The 24,577-nt window shown below is 39.1% G+C and overlaps 2 protein-coding genes across 2 annotated transcripts in view; both read right to left on the reverse strand.

The window, feature by feature from the left end:
• The window catches only part of LOC134853352 (UV excision repair protein RAD23 homolog), a 524,307-nt gene that overhangs the window by 297,879 nt on the left and 201,851 nt on the right, over positions 1–24,577 (reverse strand). The window lies entirely within an intron of this gene.
• The window catches only part of LOC134853549 (uncharacterized), a 50,971-nt gene that overhangs the window by 26,078 nt on the left and 316 nt on the right, over positions 1–24,577 (reverse strand). Inside the window, exons 2-10 of the mRNA XM_063869549.1 lie at positions 15,034–15,195; positions 13,953–14,170; positions 12,591–12,782; positions 8,438–8,586; positions 3,550–3,843; positions 3,052–3,312; positions 2,595–2,779; positions 1,587–1,755; positions 657–1,074 (exon numbers count right to left, since the gene is read on the reverse strand). Coding sequence (XP_063725619.1) covers positions 657–1,074; positions 1,587–1,755; positions 2,595–2,779; positions 3,052–3,312; positions 3,550–3,843; positions 8,438–8,586; positions 12,591–12,782; positions 13,953–14,170; positions 15,034–15,186 — 2,039 coding nt within the window. The 5' untranslated portion in view covers positions 15,187–15,195. The remainder of the gene's footprint in view (positions 1–656; positions 1,075–1,586; positions 1,756–2,594; positions 2,780–3,051; positions 3,313–3,549; positions 3,844–8,437; positions 8,587–12,590; positions 12,783–13,952; positions 14,171–15,033; positions 15,196–24,577) is intronic.

Genomic DNA, 24,577 nt, shown 5'->3' on the forward strand with positions numbered 1-24,577 from the left:
CCTAAAGAAAAATCTTAAGTTGATACCCTTCCATATTTTGAATTGAAAAAAATTTCTAAAATATTCATTATTTTTGCTTAAACATTGTCCCCGACGCCTTTTGTTAACCATTGTACCCTATGAAAATTGCTTAAATATGGCGTCCATAGTTTTTGGCGCTGCGTTAAAATAAAAGAATAATTTTCCACACGATTTTCTACGTGCTCAAATGAGTTAAAGATTAGTCTCAAGCGTCAAAGTGAGCAGTTTTAGGTTATTCGACGACCTAAAAGGATATAGTAAGCAAGTTGGCATTATCTATACTTCGGAAAATTGCCTGACAGATTGTTAATGAATGAAAACTGCGTTGAAGTTGTGGGCTTGAAGTTATTCAAACAATGGACGTGTCTGAAAAAGCGCAATCATTCTGCCTTGCTCTTTTGACAGTTCAAATGGACATTTGAAAACGCAGTTCCAATTTTAACGCCATTTAACTGTTTGAAGGTCAGAATTACGTTGTCCATAAATTTGTTAGAAACTATAAAAGACAGCTTCCCAGCACCCAAAACAACAAGCCTTTCGGATAAAAAATTCAAGTTATAAAACTTCTGCTTTACAGAACCAAACGTTACCAAAAATTAGTAGTACAATAGAAGTTAATTATTGAAACATGTAACCTGTCCACTAAAACTGTAGACCCAATGGAGGCAGACTTGAAACTCAAATCCCTCCAGGTGATACTGTCAATCATCACAGCCTCACAATGACTCATCACCCCACAACCTCCCCCTGCCCCTGAACCCATTCCACACTGGTGAGGGACAGTCGAGGAGGAGGAGAATGATGCACCGGCTAGTCCACTGCTGCTGCTATTGCACTGAATGTTTAATTTGGCACTGAAGGAATTGGACAGAGATTTCACGCTCGAGGGGCGCAAAGAGGAGGAACTGCTAGTTGTATTTGCACTGTTTGTAGCTGTAGTGTTGTTGCTACTTGTTGAGGGGTTGGAGGGGGTCTGCAGTTGTAAGTTGCCGGCTACATGCACACTGTCTGAGTTGAGAATGGGCAGAATCACGGCTGGTTTGCTTCCGTAGTCTAAAACGAACAAAAAAACAGTGAAACATTTCTAAGCACGGAGTTTCACGAATACCCTAAAACCTCTACATTTGCTTGAAAATATTTTCGCCTGTCAAACACATATTTTTTAGATTTAAAATGAGAAAAAAACAAGACCTTTTTCTAAGCAAACTTTTTCAATCCGTAAAAAAAATTAAAGCATTCTTTCGCAAGGAAAAAAGTAACAACCATCCGCGCGAAAGACATGATGAAAATCTAGCAGACAAGAAAGACGCTTCAACGATAAGTATGGGGCTTCTTTGGAAGGGGGAGTAACAGGGGGATGCAAACAATTTAATTGTAGAGGTGACTGTTTAACGATAGCAATTTTTTGCTTATTAGTAGCAGAAATAGGGACTTTTTGAAAAAACATGTGTTTACGTGTAAAACACGTTTTATTCTAATATGATTGGATAAAAAAAAGTTTTGAAACCCCCACCTGTGTACACGAGTAAGAGAATGTAAATGTGGGGACTAAACAAACGTCGGACCTGATGCGAACATGACGTGGTGCATGCCAATGAACAGTCTGGTCTTGGGTATGTGGGAGGAGGTGGAGTAGACTGTGTGGTAGGAGCCATGGAGGTGGTTGAAGAAGAGCACCTTGGTCCTACAGGCCAACGCCAACACATTCTCGTCCTTGAACTCCACTCGCCACACCTGCGCACAACACAGAACAGTGGGGGGATAAAGAAATGATTAAACTTTTCCATCCACTCGTTTTTTAGCCTGTTTGCCTTCTACACCCTATTATACTTGATCCTCTCTTCTATAATTTTAATTTGTTTTTCAGGATTATCACTCGATGAGCTAAATGCTCTTTGCTAACTCCTCCAAACATTTTGGAAATTTGCAATATGTAGCTGGTAAATTTAACTAAGCTTAACTTTTATTATTTATTTTTCTTTTGTTTTTCGATTTAAGTTTACTGATTCAAGATGAAATTACATAGCCTAAATGACATCTTTCTTGGTTAGTAGGAAATTGCGAAAATTCACAAAACCTGAAAAAATTAGGGCGCGGGTAAAGTTACAACATGACAATAATTTATTTAAATATACCATTAAATACTTCAGTTAACTTTCAATACAGGCACAAGGAGACAGTTAAGCTACATTACGCAAGCACAACATCGATAAAATTATGAGTTATTTCTGATTTAGGATCTGATTAAGGAGGCGCGCGGCAAGTTTCTTCCGGTGACCCTTTTGTTATTTTTACGATATAATTGTCAGGCTTGCCGTTTCTTAAGACTTCCTGACAGCGCCTTTGTACCATTTAAGGGTAGTAAACATAGTTGATTGCATTCGGATCCGTTCCTCGCCACAGAAACTTTCGACCACAAATGTTTTGGGTCCAAACAGATGGGTGTGAAAATCCATTTGGTCTACCTAAGAAAACATCCGTCCGCCCACACCAAAACCCTAGATCTGCACCAGTTGGACCATTATGTGTTGGATATAATGTGTAGGGCAGACTCCTCGTATAAGTACCAGTACCTGTTCTGGCACAGTCCAGCGCTTCCACTCTCTGAGTCTGTGGCCACAATCCAAAATGTGATGCAGCTGCAACTCCGTCTGTGCCTTCTCCTCGTGTCTGAACGTGGCCACCAGCAGATGGTCAAACACTCGAATAGTACTCTGACTCTTCTTGAACTCAGTCGAGAAGAAGTACTCCCGTAGACCTTAACCACATCACAACACAATACAACAATCAACACATCCACTCAACAAAGGTATTACTACTCAACTTATAACCTTGGACAAACAGAAAAAAATTAAAGCAGGCTTGCCGTGTGAGTTCGCAAGAGGTTTATTTGTCCATATAAATGGATTATTTCCGATCTGAATCTTTTGCCTCTTGTTTGTTGCTGTATTTTTATAACTGTTTTAAAACCAGGCTCTACTACCCAAGTAATGCATCATCTGGCTGTTTAAAATGATTTCTAAAACTGACCGATGGGTGCGGTGGTGCCTGGCATGGCAGCAGCTGCAGCAGCCGCCGACTGGTCACTCATGCTCCTCTTCAGGAACTCATTGGCAGTCAGACAGTCGCCGTCGTCCGAGTCATCGTTGTCCATGTCCCCCCACAGGGGCGAGAAGGGGGAACTACTACTGCTGCTAGTATCTTTAATGTTGTTCGGGTTTCCCAGGGGTGCCTTGACTACCACTATTTTGCTCTGATTGGTCGCACGGTCTCGTTCAAACAACACTACAGCTGGAAAAAACGTTATCATAAGAAATACGTAATAATCCCTTCCATTCACATGTTTAATTCTCAAAAAAATTTAATTGAAAAATGAAACAATCACTCAATATTTTCGCGTACTGATTGAAGAGTTTTTTATCAGCTGAAATGTTTGTTCACGTAGGAAGGCTAAGAAAATTATGTACTTTTTTTGATGAGAATAAAGTATATAATTACATAAACCCACTAGACAAGAATAGTTCGGACCTGATATTTTGGAGTTTAGAAACTGTTTGTTTCTGCTGCTGCTATTTCCGCTGTTTCTCTTCAGAATACTGGCAAAAAGACTGCTAGTGGACGAGGAGGACGCAGAAATAGACGAAAAAGAGTTCGTCTGCTGACTGGAGTCCCCCCTGTCGCCCCCATTTGTGGACCCTCCCCCTCCACCACCCCCACCCGAGGAGCTCCCATCAGATGGATCCTTGGTGGGGTCTTCGAAGCAGCAGCCTGCTATGCAGGGTTGCACCATGTTGATATTGGGAACTGTCTTGATCAGCTTCCCTACAAAGCATTAGAAAAATTCATAAGTAACATATCCCCCTAAACATAACGGACAAATTTCCTCAGAAAACAAAGGAGCAAAATTCTGGATTCTGGGTGGCTAAAAAGAGATACTTAAAATCAAATGAACAAATTAGCCTAATTTTTTTGGCTGTGAAAACTCAATTACTTGCCCAAAACCGGAATATACTAAAGAGGAATATTCATTTAATTGAAAATATTCCAATAGGAATATTCAATTAATTAGCCCAAATTGATTCAGGCAGAAATAGGGTCGGATCTACTCCGCCATTTTTATCCGTATTTTTAAGGTCGATCAAATTGATGTTCCGAGCTCTCGCAAAACTTATGCCCCAATATGCCAAACTTCCTGCAATGCGGGCGAACTTTTAACAAAACATGCCAAAAAGGCCGTGTTCCCACGTTAAATTTAGCATGTATTGGCGCCAAAGGCGCTTTAAGAAAGTTAAAGGCTGGTCAGCTAAAACTAGATGTAAACGGTAGCGCATTAAGGGGGGGGGGGGCAGACGCCCTTTCCTCTCAGGGATTCGACCCTCTGCCGACCCAAAGATTCCCCCTTTGTACTATTTTGAGATATCCATTTTTTGCTGGCCATTTTTTTGCGTCCAATTGAGATATTCACAATTTGTGAGGGGGGAGACCAAGCTGGCAGACCAGATTGGCGCTAAAGGCGCCAATCTATACTAATTTTGAGGGGGGAGCGCGCGTCGAAAAAACGCAATTTTTTGGTAGAAATTTTCCAAGAAGTGCCTAAAAACGGTTTTTTTCATAAATTTGCCTGCGACGGAGAAATATTCGTCAAATTAGGGTCTTTATAGTGGTTTGGGAGAGCTCAGAAAATCAATATGGTCGACCTACAAAAAAAAGACAAAATTTTCAAAATTTTTTTGAAAATCCGCCCCCTTTCAAGAAAATCCTAGATCCGCGTCTGGAAGTTAGTGTTTTGGATGGCCAGCGGGTGTAACCCCTCCCCAATTTGTCCCTGGCAAAATTGTATATTTCGTCAAATATTTTTACAGTGGCGAATCTGCATTTCAGAAAAAAGCAAACTAATAGCAAAGTCGCTCAAGAAAGGAAAAAAGAAATATGGAAATACAGTTAAAAGTAGCCTTGAAAAACAAAACATTTAGCTATCAGCTGGAATCGTCGATCCTCCGATCTGTAGACTAGAAGTCGCACGTTCTTCCATGTGCGAGACGGTCATCTGTCACTATCAAACAGTGAAAAAGTAAATTTGAGCCTGAACAAATTTTAAGACTTCTCCTGGAAAAAAACCAAATAATAAAATCATCAGCACCTATATAAGACTCTGAACTACGTTCATCGATTCTTAAGAATTCTGACCCAAATTCTAAAATTATTCCAAAAAAAGTTCGCGTTTGCCACATTTTAAGTGTTTTTTTTAAATTAATGCCAAATTGTTGGCAACAACAGTGACCTTGAGCAAATTAAACAGCCAAAACACGACGATTTTTTTTAGGTTAATTAGACTTTGCATACAGCTTTCTAGTGCTCAAATGAGTTAACAATTGGTTTCAAGCGTCAAAATGTGCAGTTTTAGGCAATTCGACGACCTAAAGGGATACTGGCGTGCAACGCACCTCTGGTACTCATAATAAACCGCATATTCTGGAAAAAAGGATCTGCATTCTTTGAGTGTACTCTGACAGCACACAATTACAAGGTTCGTAATAACAAATTTTGCAAAGTTTTTTTATTCAAGTTTTTCATTTGAAATTTTGAAATTTTTGATTTGCAACTCTTATACTACCCAACTACAACTTTGGGAAATTCAAATTTCGAGAAACTTCACCTTAAGTTTTCAAAAAAAGGTATTTTTTGAGAACCAGAAAAAATTTCACATCTCGGAAGCTACCAAGATATCAGCAGTCTTACTTGATAGCAATAATCGCAATCTTTGAAAGTTCTCTAACAGCACACATCTACAGGGTTGGGAGTTTCACTCAAGTAAATTTTTTTTCTAATTTGAGTTTTCTGAAAAATTTCAAAAAAAATCACGAAAATCGTCTTATCTCTTAAACTAAAAAGAATCGGGCATTCTTATTTGGAGGCCGCAGTTGCAACCCCTGCGATTACTGACTGCCCCCAACTACAGGTTAGGAATACTGCAAGGTTTTTTAGCAGTCATATTTGGAGCAGGGTGACCACTTTTTTCAGAGAAAAATCGTGACTATAACAATTTTCGAATTTTTGTCGACCTTTTTTTTTAGGTCGACCAAATTAATTTTTCAAGCTCTGCCAAAGCACAAAAAATTCCCTGTTTGGCCAAAATTTCTGCGCCGCAGGCAAATTTGTAAAAAACAGGCCAAAAAGGCGGTTTTATGGGTTTTTTTGGAAAATTTCGACCAAAAATTGCGTTTTTTTGGCGCCCCTCCCCCCTCAATATTTGTATATATTGGCGCAAAGGCGCCTTTAGAAAAATTTTAGGGTCCGTCACCTAAAACCGTTGTAAATAGTGACTTTTATTGACCATTGAAAAAATAGTGACGAATTGACCAATAGTGACTGGTCACTAAAATAGTGACCATGTGGTCACCCTGATTTGGAGGCAAAATTCGCAACTCCTGAGAGTAACCTGACGAAGCCTCACACAAGTTTTTTCAAATTTTTTATATCTAAGTTCTCTGAAAAATTTTGAGAAAATCCTAAAAAAAACGTCATATCTAGAAAACTACAAACATTTAAGCAGCCATATTCAGTGGCAAGATTCGCATTTCCCTGAGAGTACCCCCACAGATTCTAAAAACAGGATTGAGATCTTCAACATTTTGGGATTTTTTAACATCCAAGTTTTTTTGAAAATTTCGGAGAAAATCATAAAAAAACGTCGTATCTTGAAAACTACAAGTATTTGAGCATTCATATTTGGGGGCAAAATTTGCAACTCCTGAGAATACCTTGACAGAGCCTCAGCACAGCGATGCGAATATGAAATTTTGTGAAATTTCTTATATCTAATTTTTCTGAAAAATTTTGAAAAAATCTTGAAAAAACGTCATATCTCGAAAACTGCAAGGATTTGAGTAGCCATAATCAGAGGCAAGATTCGCAACATTTGAGTATTCTCACAATATCCAACAACAGGAATGAGATCTTCAACGTTTTGAAAGTTTTTGAAATCATAAAAAATGTCATATCTCGATAACTACAACGATTTGAGAAGTGAGATTTGGAGGAAAGATTAGCAACCCCTAAGAGTACCCTGACAGCACCCAACTACAGCGCTGGAATTTCAAAAATTGGAAATTTTTTAAAATTAATTTTTCCGGAAATTTTTGAAGAATCTTGAAATTTGCCTATCTCGTACACTAAAAGGATTTAGTTATTCATATATGGAGGCCAGAATCGCAAAACCTGGGAAAACTCTTACAACATCCCACTATTAGGTTGATGAAATAAACACTGAATTTAAACTGGAAAATCGAAAAAACCTTAACCATAGCAATATACGATATAGCTTAAACATAAAAAAACTCTTTCGTTAAACATGCAAAATTATCATGCTTAAACATGGGAGATAGCTGTCACTCGCATTTAAATATAGTATAGATAGTTATAGATAGAAAACATTTTGGCATTATCTATCTATACTTCGGAAAATTGCCTGGTAGATTGTTGACGTATAAAAAATGTGTTCAAGTTGTGGGCTTGAAGTTATTCAAACAAAAGACGTGTCTGAAAAAGCGCAATCATTCTGCATTGCTCTTTTGACAGTTCAAATTGACATTTGAAAATGCAGTTCCAATATTAACGCCATTGAACTGTTTGAAGGTCAGAATTACGTTGTCCAATAAATTTGTTAGAAAATATTTAAAAAAAAAACAGTTTCACGGCACTTACAACTCTACTCAAGCAGATAGAACAGATGCAATTAATATTCCCTTGCTATGCAGCAAACGAGTCCCTGATGTGCAACTTCAGTAGGAAAAAAGTAGTTTCGTGATATTAAACCACGCTCGCTAGCTCGCGTGTGTAACAAATACCATTACACTTCGCATGTGCTCGTAAAACTTCATAGAGCATTAAACTTTGATGTTTTTCATCTTTCATGTACTTAATGAATATTATGCATAAAAATAGCGAGGGCTTGTTTAATTCATCTAAAAATTATGCGGCTTAAGCTAGGTTTGACATCTAAAAACTTAGGAATATTAACACACAGAGGCGAAGTGGAGCTTCGTGATACTTGCGAGACCACTTAAATACGATTGAAAGCTAGCAGAAAAAAATGAAACGCCCTTAAGTCGAAAACAAAATACAAAAAACGACCTGATAAAATTCCATTTTCCTATCTGTTAACCTTGCTAATCGCAAAGATAAATAAGAACATATTAACGTTATCTTTTGCTCGAGGATATTCTCGTAATGGGTATTAATTATGCCCTTCGTCTATTCTTGTAGAATTCGTTTTTTTTACTGTAATATTTCAATGCTGTTGCATAACACTTGATTTTGGAAAACTAAATACTTTCTTCCTATATATTTTTTTCAGAACTTTTTAGAATGAAAAATATGATATTATGCTGAATAATTTCAAACTTTCTTAACTCACCGGTGATAATGTGGTATATGTTGAGCTGCCAGATACAGCTGGGACTCTTGCTCATCTTCCGCATCTGACTACCTCCGCCTCCCGTTGAACTCCCTTGACTCCCACCAGCAACACTACTCGTAGAGTTGTTCACAGACTGCACTGTCCACCTGTCAACAGACAAAGACACTTCACTTTCCCCAGAGTTTTTCATACTTCTTCAAATAAATTTATTGACTCTGCAATCATAAAAATACTATACATCCACGTTTTGCTTCGTGCTTTATGATAATTTATGTTCCGACCACAACACAAAACGGGTAGGGTGCGTTTTTCCGACTCATTTTTACGGCGTCAAAACAATTTGTAGGAAAAAAGCGTAGTATCATAGTAAAGCGCTTTCAGCCGTGATTCGGATTCCGAAAACAATTTCAAAAAAGTTGCCTGAGTCGAGAAAAATCGTTGTGAAATTGGTCGAGATTGTTAGCAAATAACACAAAAAAAACATTAATGTTACACAGAGGCTAATCCTCTATGAAGTGCAATAAGAAAATTTAGAAATAAGCCTCGAATAAGTAAGAATTCGGCAACGTCTCGGACTCCAACCTGCGACCTATAGATTATGAAACTCACTCACTAACCACACAGCCACGAACGCTTAATAGGTCTGGCCACAAATAAAGCAGAGAACGGATGCTATGCAACTTCCAATGCTACAGTTTAATTTCCAAGTAAGTAAACACTGTCATTTGCAAATTAGGTCAGAAAAAAGGTTTGTAATAAAACACTACGCTGATCGCTAGTGTAAACATGAAAAAGGATAGCCGGCTGTTGTTAAGTTCCGACCACAGAATGTTTCGAGTTTCTTTGTTCAAACTATAATTATTTTCAGACTAATTTTTTCCGGCATTTTTTTAGTGTTTCAGTGATTTCAACTTGTGATATGGCTCACTAGGCCAAGCATTCCCCTCTCGCTAACTAAAAATCAATGATTTTTTAAAAAATTTTTAAGAAAATATTTTTAGCTTTCGTTTTAAGAATTTGCCTGGTCGGAACAATTTGTGCTATTTTCACAGTTGATCCTTGTTGATGTTAACATTCATGTTTTGTTTGTGGTGTTTGCCTATATTCTATCACTTATTTAAATTGATTTAGTGTGAAATCAAAAAGATAAGCACATCAAGTTTCAATACAAAAACACGAACAGTGCATGTAGAAAATCATCAATCAGTAAAATTCTCGGATACCATATGATTTCTTGGATCAATTGAGCAATCCCCCCCCATTATCGCGTGGGGGGAGATAGATCAGTAGGTACTTGAGACATGAAATCATAAAACATATTTTCCAACGACTGTGGAAAGCCTAAACTTACAATATCAAAGCTCAAAAGTTTCATTCAGATTGAAAAAAGAATCAATAAAACAGGCATAAAAAGCGACTTTTTCTTTCTTAAAACGACACATAGCTTTTGAGTACAATATTAAGGTGCTGCGGATAACCGTTTTTGCTATTCAGATACAAGGCAAGAGCACCAACCCTGGTAAATTGCTTTCCTCGATGAGGCTATGGTCGCCAAAACAAAAATTTGCAAAAAAATTATTTTCATAAATTTCGATTTTTTTTCAAGTTTTTTTTTCGATACTCATATAAAATAAACTTCAGTCGGTCAATTGATTGCGTGCTATGAACACATCATCCGTGTACTTGCGTTTGCTGACGTCTTTTTGTAGAGTTTTTTGTTTTTGCTGGGGGGGGGAGATAGCTCAATTGGTCATTACGATATTGCTCAATTGATCCGATTTCTTTGATTGGTTTATGAAGAACAAAAAAAGTAAGAAAGAAAGAAAGAAAGAATAAATTAAGATAGAAACACATCTATCTTACACGTGATAGAACAAAAGCAAACAAAAGTTTATAGAAAGTTTTTGTTTCTTAAGGCTCTGGCTGGAAAAAGCTTGAAATGTTTTTCTAATTTTTCGTGTGCTGCAACTGCTTTTTCTCTAAGTCTGTTTTCTGCATAAGTTTCTCGTTTTGGCAATTTTGAATGAAGAATATGGTCTTGTTTTGAACTTGACTGTAATAGTTTGTTGTCATGGTTCTCTATGAGCTCGAAAATTGGAGTAAATGTAGAAGTAACACCAAGTTTAAGAGCCCTGCGCTGAACTTTGTCCACATCGGCCAATTCGGTCGAATTGGCACATGCCCATACCGGTAATGCGTAAGTAATTTTACTCTGCACCAAAATTTTGTATAAAATATCAAGGGCAGAGATGTTCATACCAAATGTCTTTAGTCTATACAAAAGGTATATACTGCTGGTTACTTTTTTGCATAAACTTTTGATGTGCGATGAAAACGTAAGCCTGCTATCAAATAATACTCCGAGAATTTTAAGCTCTTCCACTTGCTCAATACCATCAAAAGCTTGTGGTACTAAACTAATGTCATTCGGTTTGACAGTCATCAGTTTTGTTTTTCCCTCGTTGAGTATGAAGTTATTTGTGGAGCACCAAGTTTTAATTTCCTCCAAAACTTTCATCGTGTTTTCGACCGAGCCGAACCCCGCTATCACAGAGTTTGCATCGTCCGCAAACTTTATAATTCTAGCACTGTTTGTACTCTCCAAATCCAAATCATAGCTTACTGTATTGAAACGCGGCGGGCCAAGAACTGTTCCCTGAGGAACACCTTGGTTAATGCATAGCAAGTTCGAACGCTGAGAATTACTTTCCGTGAAAATTTTTCTGTCCTGAAGAAAATTTGCGATCCAATTGATTATGAATGGATTGATTTCCGGTCTAACTGATTGTAGCTTATCAATTATAATTGAATGCTGGGCTCTATCAAATGCTTTACTAAGGTCTATTGATAGTATCTGTATATAATCAGCTTTACTTTTCTGAAAAGAAGCAATTTCTTGCTGAAGACAAATCATAGCCGTTGTGGTAGACGCTGAATTTCTGAAACCGTGTTGGTTTTTAGGTAACCAGCTGTTGTACTGTGCTGAGATGAAGTTTTTCATAATAATTCTTTCGAAGAACCGAGAGATTACTGGGGTGATTGAGATGGGTCGATAGTCCTCAGGGCCCATAGGGGCTTTGCATTTGGCGATCGGAACTATTTTTGCAGTTTTCAGGAGTGAGGGGACTTTGGTTTGCAATATTGACAAGTTCAATATCTTTAACACTGGTTCTGCAAGCGAATGAGCGTTCTCCTTCCAGACCCAATACGGAATCTGGTCCGGTAGCAGTTTGTTTTAATCGTTTGAGCTGGGAGTATATTTGCTGTAGTGAGACCTCTGGGGAGTCATAACCTGATACGTTACATACATGCGGCTCAATATACTCCGTAGAAGTACAAATGTCCGCAAAGTATTGATTCAGCTCGTCAGGTTCGTGGTTTGCTGTAGAAGTTAAGTTTTTTCGGCCTGTTAAATAGTTCACTTCTTGCCACCAAGATTTGGTTCCACGTTTACTTTTTGTGAGATTCTTCTTTATCTCCATTTTGATAGCATTTTCTACTTCGGTTGAAATTCTGTCTTTTTTCTTCATGCGGTACTTTTTCTTGAGAAGCGATTTCAGCAGAGGAGTCATGTAATTGGGGTCTCTAGCTGAAAGACGCACAGTTTTTATAGGACAGGTAACATCTAGAAGTTCAAGTAACAAGTTATTTAACTGGGTAAAGGCTAAGTCTGGGCAAGAGTAATCAATAAGGGACATATCTACTCGGTCCAAAGTGATACCAAATACTTCTCTGTTAGCAAAACTTGCTTTTCTGAATGATGCGTGGTATCTTTCTGTTTTTTCTTGTAAGGGCTCACAGTAAACCGCTAAGTGATCTGTCGACAAATAGCAGTTTATGACGCTGGTTGGTTTGTAAAGCTCTGGTTTTGAGCAAAGAACTTTGTCCAGAATTTTTTCAAACCGAGTTGGATTTTTGTTAATTTGTACAAGGCCGCTAAAGTCGGTCAAGAGGTCACTGTTGAAGTTATTCAAATCTCCAGCAACGAGAAATGTGCAGGCTGGATTTTTTCTAAGTACTATTTCTCTTTTATCCAGTATATATTCAGCGAGTTGTATGTCACAGTTTGAGTCAGGCGGGTAATAAATACAGCCAACAAAAAAGTTTCGTTCATTCAGTACACAGTTGAGCAGTATTGTAAAGACTATACCTGAATTTGTCTCTGGTCGTGTAGCTGTCATTGGGACTATGTACACCCCCTGTTGGGGATGTTGCCGGACTGTTGTTGCTATTTGAGGGTGGGGAGGGGGTGGTGTTGGCGACCAGATTGATCACTAGCAGGTACGGTCCACAAACATGACGTCCCCCGATACTAGCCATGCCCACGTTAGACAATTTGAACCTGAAAACAATAACCTGAGAAACTTGGAACAAAACATGATGACAAGTGTTTATGTAAAAGTCAGAAATGACCTCAAATCTAGCGTTTGAAAATGAATTCATTGTAGGCTTTAGAATGCACCGAACGAGTTCGTGATTTGAATAACTTAATTGATTTGATGAAATCACGTGACAGACTTTCATTGATAAATCATCGAATTGCTCGTCAATTCATTTGAATTTAGATCGATGTTAATCAACTTAACTCACTTTTCTTTCCTCAGTTTGAATTTACTGTGATGAAATCTGAATATGATGAATGTGATGAAAAAAAAACTGTAATTCTTTCTAGGAACTCAACAAGAACAAATTTGTACGTGAAATACGAACAGACAAGCGTGATTTTTAAAACCAACTGAATTTTCAGGTTCAGCAAATCAAACTAATCACCTTTCCTAATAAATTTTTCGTGTTTATATACTGATTGATTCAGTTTTAACTATCTTTTTTTTCTCCAGACCAAATGATTATTGACCTGAAATTACTGTTGATTTACTAACTTACATATGATATTTTTTGCTACTATGTTTAATTAGTTAAATTGACCGATGAGTGTCCATTTTCAAAAACCAAATAACATATAATAATAATAATAATAATAATAATAATAATAATCATAATAATAATAATAATAACTTTTCAAAAAAAGTTGAAGTTCAATACCCAAAAAAAAACAGTCAGATAAGACGAAAACTGCCTCTGCATCCATCACTCCACGTGCAGATGTTCAGTTCTATATAGTTTGCTGAAATAGTTCTTTATACTCACAATAGCCAAACAGAACTTAGTAATTCAAAAATTTGAAAAGAATAAGCGTAAAAAAATGAGTCAATTTTCAACAGCTTTAGCTGCAAAACTTTCTACTGTTCGAAGTATCTGTCCTGAGAATAGATACAGCATATTGTGGAAAACGCCAAAAACGAATATTCAGCTACTCGGGGGCAGACTAGAGGGAATCCCTCATGCGCGAGTGACAGAATGTGCGCTAAATTTGTCAACCAATCAGAACTCAGTATTTGAAATAAGAAATTAATAAGTTTTCATTTAATCAGTTTTAGACATTATAAAGGTCATTGATTAGTGAGAATTTTCGCGCATGAGAAAAGCCTCGGGCAGACTACGATACACTAACTGGTATTCCTTCTTGGGTATGGGTGCGTGTTGAACTCTGTCCAGGGCACTCTCCAGAGTGATGAGTCTCTTCATCTGTGCCCACCACACTGGCCCATACTCCTCGCCCCTCACCAGGTGTCCAAATGCTTCCAGACTGAACTTCTGCGCATGGTACTCCAGCCGCAACAGCCGGCGCAGCCAGAAGCCAACCAGCAGTTCCTTCCATCTCCCACACACCTGGCAGCAAACAACAAATAATAACATAGCTCACAAAATACAACAGCTCATGTATCAAACATAAAAAGTAACACCAGGTGGCGCTGACCTGCAGTTCGCTCATCCAGTCAATATCAGATCTACTCCAAATTGACTTGATGTTGTCCTTGCATGTATGTTTCATATTTTACTCCTGGGTATATAGGACAACTGTTTCGCATTTTTGCGTAAAAGAACGATTTTTTTTTAAATTTTAACCCAAAATATACGATCTTACAAGAAACAATAATAAATTCATTCTTTCGCTTTGCTATATTTTCTGAAATACTTCCATTAGCTTCTTGAATTGAGTGAATCAGTAATAAAATTTTTACCTGCAGCTTTTCAACAGAAAGACCTCTTGATTATACCGGTGGTCCATAAAGCAAAAAAAACTACTCGCGGCAGAGGGGGTAATTCGACTCGACTTACTATTACATATGCCTTTTGTCTGTCCTTATTAACGATGTTCACACCAACAGATTGTACTTTCTACCCGAGAGAATAATGAAGTTTGTGTAATGGCCTACAATTGTAATCAGTAGCAGCCGAGGAGAGAGGGTTGACTGCTTTGCTTTCTTCGCTCCCAAAAACGGGAGGGTTGTACATGTGCCATTTGCGGCGACTGTGCTCGCTCGTCGGATCCACCGCGAGAAAAGGGCACCCCTGTCCCCCTCAATTTTGGTTGCCAAATTTTCCAAAGGATGCCTTCGGTACTTTTTCACGTCAGCCATATTTCAGGTAGACCGGCCTTGGAACTTTTCCAAAGGCTCCTTCGGGACCAATATAAGTTTGTCTTGAGAGGAGGGGAGGGCTTGTAATCTAGCGTATTTTTGTTCACATACCCTCTCGCAGGCGAGTGCGGCGAGGGGGTCCAGAAAAGCAAACACAGTCTCCAGCACTTCCCCGGGTATGCTGTGGATATGGGCAGCAGGGGACATCACCGAGGAAGAAGAGGAAGACCCCCCGCATCCTCCACTCCCAATCAGCCCCGCCATTAATCAAACCTGAAAGACACAATTATCTTCCCACAAGCTCCGCCGACACCGATTCAATTCAGAAGCCTAGCATTTCCAATTGATGCCATTTGAACAAAGCCCTAATTCAGGTTGCAGCACTTTGTGGTAACCCAGTTGTCGCCTTGGAACACAATTCACTTCTTGTCAAAGATTAAGATACAAATTTAAGACACGCAAGAATAGCCAAATGCATAGAATGTTCCGCCACTATGATTTGAGTAGAGAAACTCAACGAGTAAACAAAAAAGGGAAACAATTTTTTTTTTTAAATTCCAATTTTTTATGATTTTTTTCTTCTAATTTCTTGCTAATTTTTATTTTCAGAAGAAGAACGATTAAATTGAGAAAAAAATCTGCTGAGTGGGAGACAGTTATAGCTAAAGTAATGCTAAAATTGCAGTAGAATTAATTTGGGGTTTCTCAAAATTGATTACAGTGTCATCAAATTTCGTTCTGAAAATCGGAAAAAATTCGATGATACTAAACTTGACCCTGAAAATCGGAAAAAATTCGATGATACTAAACTTGACACTGAAAATCATCTTTTTTGAAATTTGGAACCCACAATGCGATGATCATTAGAGCTTTAAAAAAAACAGAGAGGCGGAGCTGAGCTTCGCACCACTTGCTATAGAACACAATCATAAAAAAAAAACAAGTCGAAAACAATAACCAAAATGAAGGCACCCTAGGCCCCTGCTGAAGCTGGAGGTATGCGTTTGATATTTTTTACATTTCCTATATTGATGTGAGACGAAATACATGAATTAAAAAATTAGACTTTACCCAAAACCTTGGTTGTTTCTATAAATAAATGAAAAGAGTGAACATTTTTGAGATTTTGGAATTTTCCCGAAGATATTTTCTCTTACAAAAAATTAAGGAGTAGTCTAGAAGAAACTGGCGTAGAAAATTTTATAAGTAAGCTTCCAACTACCTGATGTGTCGATAAAACCTATGATATCAGATTTGGCAGGTTAGTTATCGAGAAAAGTCCAAAAAATGGCTAACAAATCATAAAGTTGACATTTCCGAGAATCATAGCTTTCATAGCAACACAAATTAGACTTTCATGAGGGCCATAAGATTTTGTGTCAAAAAAATTTGGGCATTGCCGCTTAAGCAGGATAGCTTCGCACTACCCGTTATCTCATTGAACGCATAACCTCAGAATACAGATTCAGCTTTCGAAAAAAGCAAAGATTCAAAAAACGGTCAAAAAAATCAAAAATTTCACTATTCCGATGCCCAAAATTGTGTAAAAAATTTTGGGCGTGGCCGCTAGCGGAGGGAAGCTTTCAAATCCCTTCTATTCTATTCATTGAAACCAAAATCTCAGATTTGGTAGGTTAGTTCTTGAGAAAACAAAAAAAATCAAAAATATCGGTCAAATACTCCCCCACAAGCTTTTTCGAAGGCTGCAGACAAAAGGGTAAAGCAAAAAGAGACTAGAATATTCTGCAAGCACACAAGTGAGCAGGCGGTTTTTCCATGGGGACAATTTTTTTGAAAATCGGTCGAAAGGTTTTTGAAAATAATTTTTTTTTGGAAAAGTGATAAAATTTTCCAAAGCGTGTAAAAAAATATTTATCAAAAAAAAAAACAATCCCGATTCATTTTCTTACTACCTGTATCTATCAAACAGGAATTCTAGGCAAACATTCCGAGCAAGACATTTGAAATTTAAATTAGCAATTTAAAAAACTGATTTAGTACGAAAACTTTTAAAAGTTCGAAGTCTCCCCGGAAACTTCGAACATGAGCATGTCAGCTGCATAGTGATTCATAAATGCTGCATAGCTGCACAGCTGGATAGTCATAAGTGATTCAACTGATTTTGTTAAGCTAGTTGTCAACCCTAGTTTAAAAAACTAGCTTAATTATTTTGATTTCTTATGAGCTTTTTTTGAGGCCGTCAAAATCGGCTCTGAAAAAAAACAGACGCTACGGTGTAAGTGGTTGGAACAAAAATCGCAAACAAAAAATAAAGAAATTTTGAAACGGTTGGAAAAAATTGGCAGAATACACTTTGTTTGAAAAACAGTCAAAGGGTGTGGTGCGTCGTTGTTTAGTCTTAAACATGACGTCAACAGTGTGCTAGCTATTCGTGCTAAATTCCATTATCGGTCAAGGTCGTTACCGACCTGCCAATCCACTCTAGCCTTAACAGCATGCGCTCTCTATTCATTCTCTTCAACTTATGAAAGATTTAAGTTGTATTTACTTCTATTGTCATGACATAATTTAAATACTAATCTATCTATATTATTTATATGATAACATAACAAGGAGAATTGATTCTTGTTTTAAAACTGTCTTTCGACGATTCACATGGCGCAGCCAGCAGTTTCGACCTCAGAGGATCGAACTGACCTGTTGGGCGTATCCGTATTTTGGCATAAACCAACTGCGGACCCACCACATAGCTGGGATTCGTGGATAGGTCAATTCAATTTGGCAATTACTCTAAGAGAAAGATGCGATCCACGAGAGTTATTAAAACCTCCGGGTGTCGTACACGACGATCCTGCTCCAAAACCAGAAGTTGTGGGGGCGGATGAAGATGCTGCAGCAATCGCAAGTCGTATTGCACGTAATGACGCGGCGGTCCGGAAAGTCACAGAAATGAATGAAGAGCGCCGGGCGAAAGGTCCCCGAGTTGCACCAGGAGTGTATTATTTCGAGGTTGAACAACGTGTTAAATCTCGTTTATTTTTCTCGCTCGGCTCAGAAGGGAGGAAAAGATTCCTCCAAAGTTATCCACATGCGGATCTGAGCGAATTAACGTTTCGGGAATTCCATGAATTCTGTGTTCTCCTATTCAGAAAGGAGAAAAATTTCATCATCGAACGTATGCAAATATACAACGCGGTACATTCAGACCGAGAAAGTTTGGAAGCATTCTATTTACGTTTGACTGGACAAGCCGCCCTGTGTGGATGGACAATTGATCAAGAAAAGGAAGTCGTACGAGATATCTTCATTGCCAAAATGAGTAAGGATATTCAGAGAGAATTATGTATTCATCCAGGTGCTACTCCGGAGGATTCTCTGAAATCAGCTTTACTGCAAGAAAAGGGAGCACAAACGGCCACCGATTTGCAAAGGCAACTCGGGAGTTCGTCGTCGTCGGGCAATTATTCCCAGGCAGGTGCTACCTTGGGTCAGAATTCCCGGATAAAACAGGAACCCACCTTCTCTGTCCAGGGTAAGAAACTTTCGGACAGGATTAATCGGGCACAGAATAGTAAGAAAAAGGGGATCAACGAGAAATCGAAGTCGTGTTATTTCTGTGGTAACAGATTCTCAACAAACCACAAGCAGAGTTGTCCAGCCAGAAATGTTACTTGCAGGAACTGTGACAAAAAGGGTCACTTTGCCAAATGTTGTAACTCTAAGAATGTAGCGAACGTGGAAGCTGAGTCAGATGAGACAGTGGAAGAAACTTGTAATTTCATCACGTCCGATAGTGAGTCGGAATTCACTGTTTTATCTGTAGCAGCAGTGAAACCAAGTCTCCCAATTAGGTCAGTGAAAAAGTTGGAGGTGGTCAATGCCGCCACGGGCAAGTTACGTTCCATCCAGATAACACTACGTTGTGGTAAGACGTTTTTCAAGGCAACAGTGGATACTGGGAGTCCAGCCTCCTTCGTGAATAAGAAGACAGCAGACTATATTCTGAAAACGGTTCCTTCAGCCAAGTTCTTCACGGTTCAAGAAAGTCCAATTGATACAGTATACGTTGACTATAATCGGAAGAAAATTGAATTGATGGGTACGTTAATTATGGATGTATCATCTTTGGGATGGCATATCAAGTCTGCAAAATTCCTTATTTCAGAAAATCGCACACGTTGTTTACTGGGTTTGGATTTGCAACCCCAATTGGGAGTAAGAACAACGCAAGTTAGACCAGATCGTCCTTTGGTGGGAGAAGTCTCCCAATCAAACACGAATTTAACATCGGATTCATGGAAATCTCACTTTCACCAGAAGTTCCATCGGGTATTCAGTAGAATTGGCAAAGCCAAAAACCACAAAGTATTCTCTACGTTCAAGTCTCCACTCGTCCCCATTCAAGAAAAGGGAAGGAGAGTGCCGGTGCATATTCAAGATAAAGTTGGTCAGGAAATCCAAAAACTCATACATGAAGGGCACGTGGTTAAATTGAATAAATGTACCAGTGAGTATTTCATCTCTCCGATAGTAATTACGGCCAAGAAAGATGGTTCTGTGAAATTAGCTATGGACGCTAAACCTATGAATGAACAAATTCATAAGAACCATTACCAAATGCCGAATTTGTTGGAACTATTGGACTCGGCCGCCCAGATAATCACGTCGGACATTTCAGGAGATGTTTGGTTTACGTCCTTAGATTTAAAATATGCCTTCAGCCAGATTCCGCTCAGTGAGGAAGTTAGTCGACATTGCAATTTCAATATCGTCTGTGGAGAACAAACTGGCACGTATCGGTTCAAGACGGGGTTTTATGGTCTAACGGACATGCCAAAGGAATTCCAAAAAGCGATGGACAATACTCTCCAGGGTCTGTCAGGAGTATTTTGTTTCCTTGATGATATTCTGATTGTTTCGAAGGGTTCAGTCGAGGATCACAATATTCTTGTAGACAAGGTGATAAGTCGTCTGGATAAAGAAGGTTTTGCTCTGAAATTTTCAAAATGCGAATTTTCCTTGAATCAATTATCTTGGTTAGGATACGATATTGATTCAGAAGGATACAGACCGAAACGTTCTAAGATAGAGGCAGTACTTGCTCTGGAACCACCAAGGACACTCAAACAACTCCGTTCATTCATGGGCATACTCAACCACCTACAACGATTTTTGCCGAATCTTCCGGTCCATTCCGACCAATTACGCCCGTCACTGACGGCAGGTAATAAAAGCAAATTTGTGTGGGGGAATGTCAGCAAATGGCGTTTAGTAACATCTTGCAGTTGATCGCGAACATAACAAAAATGTATCACTATGACCAAAGTCGGAACTCGCGGGTGAAATGTGACGCCAGTCATAGTGGTCTGGGTGCTGCATTAGAACAGGAAAAAGAAGAGGATGTTTGGGTGCCAATTGCTTTTGCATCACGTTTTCTAAACGATCAGGAGAAGAAATACAGTACCAATGAATTAGAACTTCTAGCGATCGTATGGTCGTGTGAGCATTTTCGAACGTACTTGTTAGGGAATCATTTCGTGATTTTAACTGATCACAAAGCAATCATATCTGCATTAAAGACGAACCGCGGAAACAAAACTTATCAGTCACGTTTAACTAGATGGGCTGATAGGTTATTACCTTTCGATTTCGATATCTTCCATATCTCCGGCTGTAAGCTAGGAATCGTGGATTACTTATCTCGTTTCCCAACATTTGAAGCTCCACGACCAAGCAGTTTTGACGAACAATATGTCGTCAAATGCATTAGTCGATTCTTTGATGCGTGTGAATTCTTGGACGGTTGGGCCAGGCATTATACTTCAACTGAGGAGTTATCTGATACCGCGGAAGTATGTCAGGATTATGTCGTGCCTGACCAAATTAACCTAGTTGAGTTATTGGGAAATTGTCAGTCTCGGATCAATTGTCCCAATACCAACAGTTCACTTGTTGCATCGAACAAATTTGGAAACACACCGGTAGAGGGCGTCTTAATTCAAGGCATTCAACCTACATCGAAAGGTTTATATCCGCTAGAGGGCGACAAAATGTTAGCCATTAGTCAAAATAACTCCTCTAATCTATCGATTCTTTCTCCGCTAGAGGGCGTCCAACGTGTTGGCTCATATTCTAGCCAATCAGCGTTGAGTATTAACATGCTGAATTTTGCCACTTTCTCAGCATGGATCACAATTTATCTGCCAATTCTAATCTCATTGTGGATTATTACTTTGGCCGTGAGCGGTTGTCATCTGTTGTCGTCACTAATCAATCTTTTTGTCTTGATTTCATCATATCGGATTGGTTGGAGTGCAGTTAGATTATTGAGTGCTTTTCATTTTCAGACTGCAATGAATCCCAACACAAGTACCAACAACACAAATGACAGTTTCGAGCAGTTGTTAAACCAGTATCTGCCGGTCACTCAACATTGGTTCTCCTCAGATAGAGCCAGGCCACGGTTTCGCCCGGGGGCTGTTCGACCCAGAAGATCATCAACAGTTCAACGAGGAGTGGAACTGAGGAGTCAATATGCCCGTATTCTAGCGAATTTCAGGGCCAAACGGGGCAGGATACCAAAACAACAATCTCAGTCAGTCAACAGTCTCGAGATCTTAAAGTCACCAGTGGTCGCTGCGGACCAGAAATCGTTAACCAGACTGGTGGGAATTCTGGATTCAGATGTATTGTCGGAGCTCACGGATGAAGATGCCAGTTTAAGTCTCATGAAACGAGCAATAATCAACCGGGATTACGAAGGATTTTGCCGTATCGATTCCTATATTAAATCATTTTGGCATTGTGCAGCGGTAGTTGATGGCTGTGTTGTGGTGGATAATAGGATCGCTATTCCCATGTGTCTACGCAAACCTTTGTTATCTCGACTTCATAGATCGCATGCGGGTCAGTTAGCGATGGTAGACGCAGCACAATAAATCTGGTGGCCCCGAATGCATCGGGACATCATCCAACTGTGCAAAGATTGTCCTCAGTGCACAAAGTTTGGTAAGAATTTGAAAGCGAACGTATCATTTAATTCATCCAAACCTTTACCTCTGTTATCGGGTCCTAATGAAGAGCTGCAACTTGATTACGCAGGCCCTCTACTTGACTCATTTGGTAATAGCATTTATATCTTGGTCGCAATCGACCGTTACTCAAAATATCCGTCGGCTATGATTACGCGTTCCACGGGAGGACGGAAGATCATTAAATTTCTCAAATCATATATTCAACAGCACAGTATCCCCAAATCCATTAAAACAGACCAGTACTCCGGTTTTAAAAATAAATTAGTGCAAAATTTTTGTCTAGAGAAAAATATCGCACAATATTTTTGCCCGGTGGGGTACCATCGTGGTTGCGGTCTAGTTGAACGGTCGATACAAACAATTAAACGTCGTTTGGGCGCCTCTCGGTTAAGTTCGAATTTCTCTAATGTTCAGGATACTCTTAGGAATATTATTGAAGATATCCGGGTTACAAAAAATTCAGTTACCGGGGTCTCACCGTTTGAACTTCATTTTGGTCGTCCTCCGAATACGGAGCTATCTATAGCGGCTGATCGCTTATCTTCGGGAATTCATTTAGACAACCAACGTTTGGAACGGGACTTGCTCACACCAGAGCAGCGACGGGAGCAGTGCGATAGTCGTCCAAGAATCAAAGTCGTCAAGAAAGGGCAATCAAGCCCGACGGTGTCTCCACATTTTGGTGGAACCACAGACTCAGTAGCGGATACACCCCACTATCGTGCACTGGAGAGCTTGGCACAATCCGCAAACCAGTGGTTGTCGTTGAAAAAGTCTCTGACGCATCAGGAGGGAGTCAAAGCCCTGAAGACCCTGACGGAGAGAAATCAAATCCTCGCAGCCACTCTTCGTTCGAACTTGTCCGCTGGTACCCTCAGATTCCGGAACCAAATGCCAACGGAACAAATTCGCCCTTCGTTGCCAAAACGTAATTTGGACTATTTAGTATTGAACGAACCAAATAAGGTCGAAATTTTTCGGAAATTTCTAAATAGGAAGTCTGGCAGAGAACTTTTCAAACCTTATAAGGGCAAAATCGTGCGGATCACTGAATCCACATATATTTCTGATAAAGGGAAAGTTATTAGAAGGAATCACTTGGCAGTACGTCTTAAATCAACCCAACTAAGTTTTTCAGGAAAACAACTAACTCCTGTGAAGAAAGGGCAGAAACGCCCAATCGTGCCATCTTCAACATCATCATCGGAAGACAATAGGCCTCTCAAACAATCGGGTTCCAGACAACGTATTTCAGCGAAAACAGTGTACGTGCCTGCTCATTCGAAATTTCCATCTATGCCAGTTTCACATACTCCACCCCGCAGTCAAATGGTGGCGTCGAAGTTAAGGGAAGATGCAACTTCGGAGGCTCCGGGTATACAGAACATCCCGTATCCACAGCATTCTACTCCGGTGGTAGACTTGACAGTTTCTTCCTCTACGTCGGGTAATCCAGGAACAGAGGCTCCTATTAGCGTCAAACCAAAGTGTATTAGCATCAAACCGAAATCTACAGTTATTGTCTCTTCCTCTAAGTCTAGCAATTTAGGAACGGAAATTCCTATCAGCATCAAGTCAAAGGCGCCAACTCCAGTAATGACCCCAGCAGGCTCAGATCTTATTCCCATCTCTTCAGACGAAGAATCGTCAATCTCGAAGTCACAAGTAGGAACTTCATCAAAATTGGTAGCATCGGGCTCTAACACCCAAGATAGTCACGGCATACTTTCGGAACAGGATGGGAATATGTCTTCATCGTCAAATTCGTCACGGTCTTCATCTCGACGGAAAAAGCAGACTACATTCTACGGTAGTCCTATTAGACATTCAGTTAATATCATTCAGTCCCAGTCAACAACTACTCCTCCGTCAACACCTGCCTCTCCGGACAAGAAAGTCCGTTTTGTCGTGTCTGGTTCTGATCGATCAAACCAAGTAGGCCAGTCTAGGGCAGATATACCCGAGGATTCCGCAGTTTCACATAGGAAATTTATTCGCTTCCCCAAAAAGAGTACTTCCGACTATCCTTCGCGTCGGTCAGATAGATAAAACTTTTGTATTTATCGAATTCGGCATTTGGTCCAGAACTTAAACAAACTATTGTACCCTGTTCTTGCTACAAACTTTAAAATTCATATCACACCTTTATATATGATAGTCAGTTTCCATAAATCTCTTTGTCTACCTGATGTTCTTCACGGTTTTCATATGTAAAAGCGCATTTAGTAATTTTGTACTTTAGAGTAAAGAAATTCAAACGCGGTTTGAATTCTTTTCCCGAGAGGGGGAAATGTGGTGCGTCGTTGTTTAGTCTTAAACATGACGTCAACAGTGTGCTAGCTATTCGTGCTAAATTCCATTATCGGTCAAGGTCGTTACCGACCTGCCAATCCACTCTAGCCTTAACAGCATGCGCTCTCTACTCATTCTCTTCAACTTATGAAAGATTTAAGTTGTATTTACTTCTATTGTCATGACATAATTTAAATACTAATCTATCTATATTATTTATATGATAACATAACAAGGAGAATTGATTCTTGTTTTAAAACTGTCTTTCGACGATTCACAAAGGGTAAGCACCAAGACAGTCATTTTTTTTAAACAAATTATTCAACTTAAAAAGCGTATATAAACATGATCTAATAGTCGATCATAAT

The sequence above is a fragment of the Symsagittifera roscoffensis genome, chromosome 8 (assembly GCF_963678635.1).
Source record: "Symsagittifera roscoffensis chromosome 8, txSymRosc1.1, whole genome shotgun sequence".
Taxonomy (NCBI): Eukaryota; Metazoa; Xenacoelomorpha; order Acoela; family Convolutidae; genus Symsagittifera; species Symsagittifera roscoffensis.